A 7,008-nucleotide genomic window follows, 5' to 3' on the forward strand; every position below is an offset into this window, starting at 1 on the left:
TCTGACCATCCTCCTTGTGTTGCTGGTTTTCCTGTTTTACAAATATAAGCAGGTAAGAGCATCTTGGCGACATGTAGTCAAATAGAGCGTGTCGTTATTAGCGGATTATAATTGATTTTGTCCTAAATCATTTGTAGAAACCCAGGTATGAGATACGGTGGAAGATCATTGAGGCCAGAGATGGAAACAACTACACCTTTATTGACCCGACGCAGCTTCCTTACAATGAAAAGTGGGAGTTCCCAAGAGACAAGCTAAAGCTAGGTGGGCACATATATGGTTTTTGTTTTTTTTTTCCCAAAAATGGTCAATGTACTGGTGGAATTTTCATCAAAATGATGTTTTCTCTCCAACCAGGGAAAACTCTGGGTGCGGGAGCGTTTGGAAAGGTTGTTGAGGCCACAGCGTACGGTCTGGGAGAGGAAGACAATGTGATGCGTGTGGCTGTGAAAATGCTGAAAGGTGAGGCAGTTTTTGGAACTCCAGTTTAACAGGGGGGACCTTTGTTTTTACACAAGCAGAGCAGATCGACTGGAAAATCTGCAACAACGAATCCTAAAAGATTTGTTTTGCATGATCAGACACAAATAATTGGTACGTTTTTTAACGACGGCATTCTGCGTCTCAATCACCAGCCAGCGCCCACTCTGACGAGAGAGAGGCTCTGATGTCTGAACTGAAGATCCTAAGCCACTTGGGGCACCATAAGAACATCGTCAATCTACTGGGAGCGTGCACCTACGGAGGTAAGAGTGCAAATCAGATCCGTTCTGCATTTAGCTGGAGGACATCAAAATGTTAATAAAAAGTCTTTATGACTGTTCCAAGGCCTTGACAGTAAATTTGGCGTGACACAGATGATTTAAATGCAAACACACTTCCCTTTGTAAAAAAATAAAGTCTCGTAATGTGGCATGTTTCCTTATTATCAGGACCAGTGCTTGTGATCACCGAGTACTGCAGCCTCGGCGACCTGCTGACCTTCCTCCGCCAGAAGGCAGAGACGTTTGTGAACTTTGTCATGAACATTCCAGAAATCATGGAGAGCTCAAAAGACTACAAGAACATCTACAATCAGAAACAGTTCATAAGAAGGTGCATCATCAAAGACAAAGTCTTTAAGTCACAGAGCATTCGTTTTTATATGCCTTTTATTCACGTTCCACTCTCCCCTGGAAAAGCGATAGCGGGATTTCCAGTGAGTCGTCCAGCAGCTACATGGAGATGAGACCCAGCCAGCAACCAAGAGTGGAACTAACGCAGGGTACGACGCTGGTCTCTGTTCAAATTGGCAATAATCTAGTCGTACCAAAGCAGGACTATAAAATCATTGGCTTGTTCCCCTCCTAACACAGGCACTGCATGTGAGGAGAGGACCAACTGTCCACTGGACATCGACGACCTCCTGAGGTTTTCTTTTCAAGTAGCTCAGGGCCTGGACTTCTTAGCTGCTAAAAACGTAAGTGATCAAGAAGAACAATAATATTTGACCCGGAAAATGAACGCCTGAACGTCCCGATTCTGTGATGTTTGAATAAGCGGTTAGTCATACTGGGTCTGGTTGACTCAACAATATAGTATACTTGTTAAGAAACACATCATAAAGCTACTGTGGCTGATTGGTGGAAGTCACTTCTAGTCTGTGCACGACATAAAATCATTTGTCAAAGACTTGAGGAGGGGTTTTCCCCCTTACTGACATTGTTAATTCTCCATGCTGCACAACTTATATATATGTACATATATGTGTGTGTTTGTGTGTGTGTGCAGTGTATCCACAGAGATGTGGCTGCTAGAAACGTCCTGTTAACCAACCACAGAGAGGCCAAGATTTGCGACTTTGGCCTGGCACGCGACATCATGAACGACTCCAACTACGTCGTGAAGGGAAACGTAAGAACCCGAGCGAATTCAAACGAGCTGTAGACTGAGACGAGTTCACAACGATGACATTTTGTTCCTTCTGACTTTGTGCGTGAAGGCCCGTTTACCGGTGAAGTGGATGGCTCCTGAGAGCATTTTTGACTGTGTGTACACCGTCCAGAGTGACGTCTGGTCCTACGGCATTCTCTTGTGGGAGATCTTCTCTCTAGGTCAGATGGAGACACACTCACATCCCTGTCTTTTACAACTGCTCATTTTTAAGAATACTTCTTCTAAAATTATACCGTAATTCTCCTTTTGTCAGGCAAGAGCCCCTACCCCTGCATGGCTGTGGACTCCAGTTTCTATAAGATGGTGAAGCGTGGCTATCAGATGTCTCAGCCAGATTTTTCTCCACCTGAAATGTAGGTTCAACCACAAAGCGACACGGTTTCTGGTTCATTAAATGGTGGCTTTTTGCAGCAGAATTGCGTGGTGAATGTTGGAGCTTGATTTTCAAAAGTTCATTACAAGTGAACAAAGCTCTCCTCTTCTCCGTTCTGCCACCTTATCTAACATCTGAACCATGAGGTTATCTCATGAGGGCCATGCATTCTCAACTCAACGCTTTTTACAAGCCAAAGCTCTAGACTGAGGACCAGAAAAAAAAAACAGAAGAACTATGGGCTAAAGTTAGCCAGGAGGTGGAACCTTCTAGAAAATCGTGAGACTTTCCGTGGCTTGTTTTACTACTGTGAGGTACGGCTAAAACCGGGTTGAGAAATTAGCAGATAAATAACCGTCCCGCACGCTATTCCCCCGCTGTGCATGTAGGGGCGCGACAAGCGGATAAGGCTATGGTCAAACACTGATTAAGTGGTGTGATACAGCTGTTTCAAGATATTTTTTGGTGTAAACACAGCATAAGCCAAAAAAAAAAAAAACACTCTGGAAATAAGAAAACACAGTGTGTTTTTTTTCTCCAGTAACTGACATGTAGTGCACTGATTTAGCATGTCTGTCACACTACCCGGAATAACTGTGCTTTGGAAAGAGGGGAGACTGTGAGTCAGGGCCTAATCGTCTGTTGTTCTTCTGTGAGTCAGGCCTCAGTTCTGCCTGTTAGCCACATGATCTCGAAGCTACACTGCCATGTAACTCCTATTTCACGGGCACAGAACGAGACTAGAGGGGGCAGAGGTTCTTATGAACGAGCCTCTCATCAAACTGCGTCACCGTCCACATAGGCCTCCTCTTATTTGTCTAATTTGAATTGATGCAGTTTTACCACAAAAAAACATACTCGTGGACTTGATTCCTTGAAACAGTCAAGTGTCACTGTTCCGTCTGGTACAAGTCTGACTTTCTGTCCTTTTTCAGCTACATGATAATGAAGATGTGCTGGAATCTGGAGCCCACAGAGCGTCCGCAATTCAGCAAGATCAGTCAAATGATAGAGAGACTACTGGGGGACCAGACCGAACCGGAACAGGTGGGTGTTTGTGGTACAATAGTGGCTCTTGTCACGGTGTCCTAAAAAAAACTGGTTGTTTTTTTATTTTTAATTCTCCATAATCAAACAATTTAAGACAAAGTTGTCAAAATAAATTGGATCTTTGATTTTTAACTATTTAAACTTGTTCAGCAGTTGAGATGACCAAAATTAGCAAAGATTTTTTTTCTCTGTTACCAATTAAATGTGAGACCTAATCTGACATGTAGAGCATTGTTTGTCCCTAAAAAATGATAACAATCAGGATCGTAGTCCATATTAGGTCCATATTTTTTGGGTCAAACCTGACCGTCCAAATGACACTTCTCCACAGCTAATCTACCAGAATGTTCAGGAGCAGGTCACGGAGGGTGAAGTGTGTGACCAGACCAAGTCCTGTAACGGCCCCTGTGACCAGTCTTGTGACCACGAGGAAGAAGAGCAGCCTCTGATGAAGACCAACAACTACCAGTTTTGTTGAACACCCTGACCAACAACAATCAGTAAATCAGTCACCCACTGACAGGCATCAGGAAAGTGGGACGAGCGTTGACTCGTGGCCAAAGTATCACAGCTTGTTCCAGCTGCAGGATGTTTGTCGAGTCTCCTTCACAGCTTTATCTACTTGTTTGTTTTCTTTTTCTTTTTTTTAAGTGGTTGTACCTGCTTGCCAGACAATCAGGCAGCTGCAGCAAACGTGACTTACTGCAGATCTTGACTAGAAAATGCAACGAGTGCAGACAAAACAGCAGTGGCCTCTCCTTCACCACTGGTTCTTTCTCGCCCTCTGTCATTATAACCTGCTTCAATATCCAGCAGTGTTGTTTTTTCCCTTGTTCCTAATTTGAATTATTTTTATACTCTTTTCCCCTTAAGAATAAATATAATATTTTGGTGGCAGTTCCAGTCACTTCTGTGAGTGAATTTACTTCATTTTCGTTTTTTGTCAGGGGTAGCAAGTACTGGAAGTGTTTGTTTCATAAATGGTGGAAACGTACACTTGTGTTAATCTTAATGTAGTGGAGATCGGCTTTTTTTTTTTTTTTTAGTTTTCCGATCGCCCCAACTTGAATATCTGCTATGTGCGAGTGTTTTTCTGCGGTGTGAGTGTGCCAAATCCAGTGTGGAGGCGGCAAAGAATGACCATGTTGTTTTCCTCTTTATGCTTTGATCATTGCTGCATTTCTTGTGACACACTTACAGTAGCCATCACTCGGAGGCAACATGTGATTGTTCCACTTCTGCCTAATTAATTAACTGATGTTCAGTGCGATTGAAGGAGCGGCAAATACAGCTGAACTGTGCAGGGAAGTCAGTCCACGACGGTTCAGATGAACAGAGTTTCATGTCGGACAATGTGAATGTGTTTTGGCAGATCCTGCTCCTCTTTAAGTTCTTCTATGGTCAACATTAAAGTTACTCATGTCTTTTTGGTAGCAGTCAGCCTTCACTGCCAACTGTGTTATAATGTCAGGTGATATATATATATATATAAGCTATGGGAGAATTACAGTGTGCATTTGTGCATGAATTCACACAGTGTCTAATTTTGCCTGCATCTGAATGCAACGATAGTGAGATGTCCTTTGTACATATATCTCATGATGTAAATCGAGAGTGATCTTTATTTTCGCTGAATTGTAGAACAGATGGAAGCTTGTGAAAATATTTACTTTTTAATTTGAGTGTGTTTTGTGTGTGTGTGCAAAGACAACCATCGATGTAAAAGCTGCCACTAAATCAACTGTAAATCTACTGAGGTGTGGAATAAAAGCTTCACCAACGAAACTTCTGACTTCTGTTTTTTTTCTTGCTAAAAAATGTCTAATCTGCATTTACTCCATGGAGTTTCCCACAGTATTTGTCAACACTGCAAAACTTCATATTTGTGGGAACTTTTTGCGTATTTTTTAAATATTTATATTAATATAGGAGTTAACTCGCAGTTTCTTGGAATTTTAGGCAGGATTCCCTGACCTGATAAAAAAACAAGGAATTAGTTTAGAACGTCACAGAAAGTACATGGTTAACAAGGAATTAGTTTAGAACGTCACAGGAAGTACATGGTTTTTTTTTTATCAGCTTGGATTCAACCTCCTCTTTTTATTGTCTTGTTTTTGCTTTTGGTTGACATTGAACTGGATGCCGTCAGAATTTAATTACATCAACTGGAAGTAAACCCAGAAGGGGGCAGTAATGCAAATCATATGATTCAGAGGAGCGTGTAATGCCCAAAGAAAGAGAAGGATGTTGTTAGCAGAGTTTTGTCCTTCTAGGCCTGAGGCAACTTGACAAAGTTTTCAAATGTATAGTTTATGGGTGAAAATAGGACAGAACATAATACTATGTTATTTAAATGACACCTGTTCATTTTTTGGGCAAAAATGTAATTCAAGATAATTTCTAGTGCAAAATATAAATACACCTCTATAAATAACCTTCACTGTGCAGTCAAGTTGGGTTTTGTTTTTAAAATCTGGTGACTTTTAGGCTTCAGTCGCGCTGACAATTACCGTGACATCTGCTGGTTTAGAAGCCGCTGATCACATGACTGATAGTCTCACTCTTACGGAGAATTTCGATGGCGTTGTGAGAACAAAACAAATTGGTGTTAAATTAGTGAACAGTGTGACCTGAGAGTATTGAGAGTACTTTTTTTGTCAGTTTTTATGAGTTTTCAACGCAACATTTAGTGATTGTATTTGTTGCCTCAACACTTCACTGCAGTACTTAGAAGCTGGTATTACATTTCTTTTGGTGACGGCCCACTGCGCGCCATAACTTGTAGAACAGACGAAATAATGAGTTGTGTTCACTGAGCACAATGTGTTATGTAACGGAGGACAGGACACATGCTGAAGAATTCATTATATTTCAGACAAAGAAATGTAGTCTGTGTCGTCACACCGGTTCATATGGATTTTTTCCTGGAAATTGAGTTTGTAACGAAAGCAGCGTAGAGTTCAATCACTGATACGAGCCCCGACATGAGAAACAGAACTAATCCTTTGGCGCATCTCACAGTTAAACCCTGAGGTTATTATAAAATGGAATACACTGGTGCATTGACATTTTATTATACCACGCAAACTGTAACGAGACACAGGTGAGAAGGTGGAACACGAAGCAGAACCGCTGCTCTGCATGTTCACCCTAATAAATACTGTCACGTGACTTTCATTGGTAAAAATCTACACATAATAAATGCAATTTGTTACAAGTACTTTGTCCCATTCTTACAGACACAAAAAACGGGATTGTTTTCTGGCAACATTTAAGAATCACTTTCAAGTCATCATAATGAATAAATAAATAAATAAATGAGAATTTGAATTTTTTTTCTCCCAAGTTTCTTTGCTGTACAATGAGTCTTCACCATAACGACTTTTAAATAATGTCTTCTTTAAAAATATACGTCGTTTTCTTCATTTTATTTGTGACGTATCCTAACTTTTCCATGCCAGCACTGCGGTAACGATGTGGTGTCCTGTTAAATATTTCCGTCTTCTTCTGATTCTGCAGCAGTTGGGTGAACCTGATTCTTTCCGTCCAACTATGAGACTACTGTGTACTCCTCCATCCCTCCCTCTGTCGTCTGCTCCTCAGCTCCTTCTTCTTCGTCTGTGTGGATCTGTGCCACTCCTAACCTGTAG

General features: G+C 41.4%; 2 protein-coding genes across 2 annotated transcripts in view; one reads left to right on the forward strand and one right to left on the reverse strand.

The window, feature by feature from the left end:
• csf1ra (colony stimulating factor 1 receptor, a) overlaps positions 1–5,143 on the forward strand; it is a 10,252-nt gene extending 5,109 nt beyond the window's left edge. Inside the window, exons 11-22 of the mRNA XM_025063357.1 lie at positions 3–52; positions 138–264; positions 358–462; positions 636–746; positions 933–1,095; positions 1,182–1,264; positions 1,356–1,459; positions 1,771–1,893; positions 1,982–2,093; positions 2,189–2,288; positions 3,244–3,355; positions 3,690–5,143. Of these exons, the coding sequence (XP_024919125.1) occupies positions 3–52; positions 138–264; positions 358–462; positions 636–746; positions 933–1,095; positions 1,182–1,264; positions 1,356–1,459; positions 1,771–1,893; positions 1,982–2,093; positions 2,189–2,288; positions 3,244–3,355; positions 3,690–3,836 (1,337 nt within the window). The 3' untranslated portion in view covers positions 3,837–5,143. The remainder of the gene's footprint in view (positions 1–2; positions 53–137; positions 265–357; positions 463–635; positions 747–932; positions 1,096–1,181; positions 1,265–1,355; positions 1,460–1,770; positions 1,894–1,981; positions 2,094–2,188; positions 2,289–3,243; positions 3,356–3,689) is intronic.
• Positions 5,144–6,208: 1,065 nt separating this feature from the next.
• LOC103391008 (HMG box domain containing 3) overlaps positions 6,209–7,008 on the reverse strand; it is an 11,087-nt gene continuing 10,287 nt past the window's right edge. Inside the window, 1 exon segment of the mRNA XM_025063486.1 lies at positions 6,209–7,008. This exon segment is cut by the window's right edge and continues 41 nt beyond it. Coding sequence (XP_024919254.1) covers positions 6,909–7,008 — 100 coding nt within the window. The 3' untranslated portion in view covers positions 6,209–6,908.

The sequence above is a fragment of the Cynoglossus semilaevis genome, chromosome 15 (genome assembly GCF_000523025.1).
Source record: "Cynoglossus semilaevis isolate Cse_v1.0 chromosome 15, Cse_v1.0, whole genome shotgun sequence".
NCBI lineage: Eukaryota > Metazoa > Chordata > Actinopteri > Pleuronectiformes > Cynoglossidae > Cynoglossus > Cynoglossus semilaevis.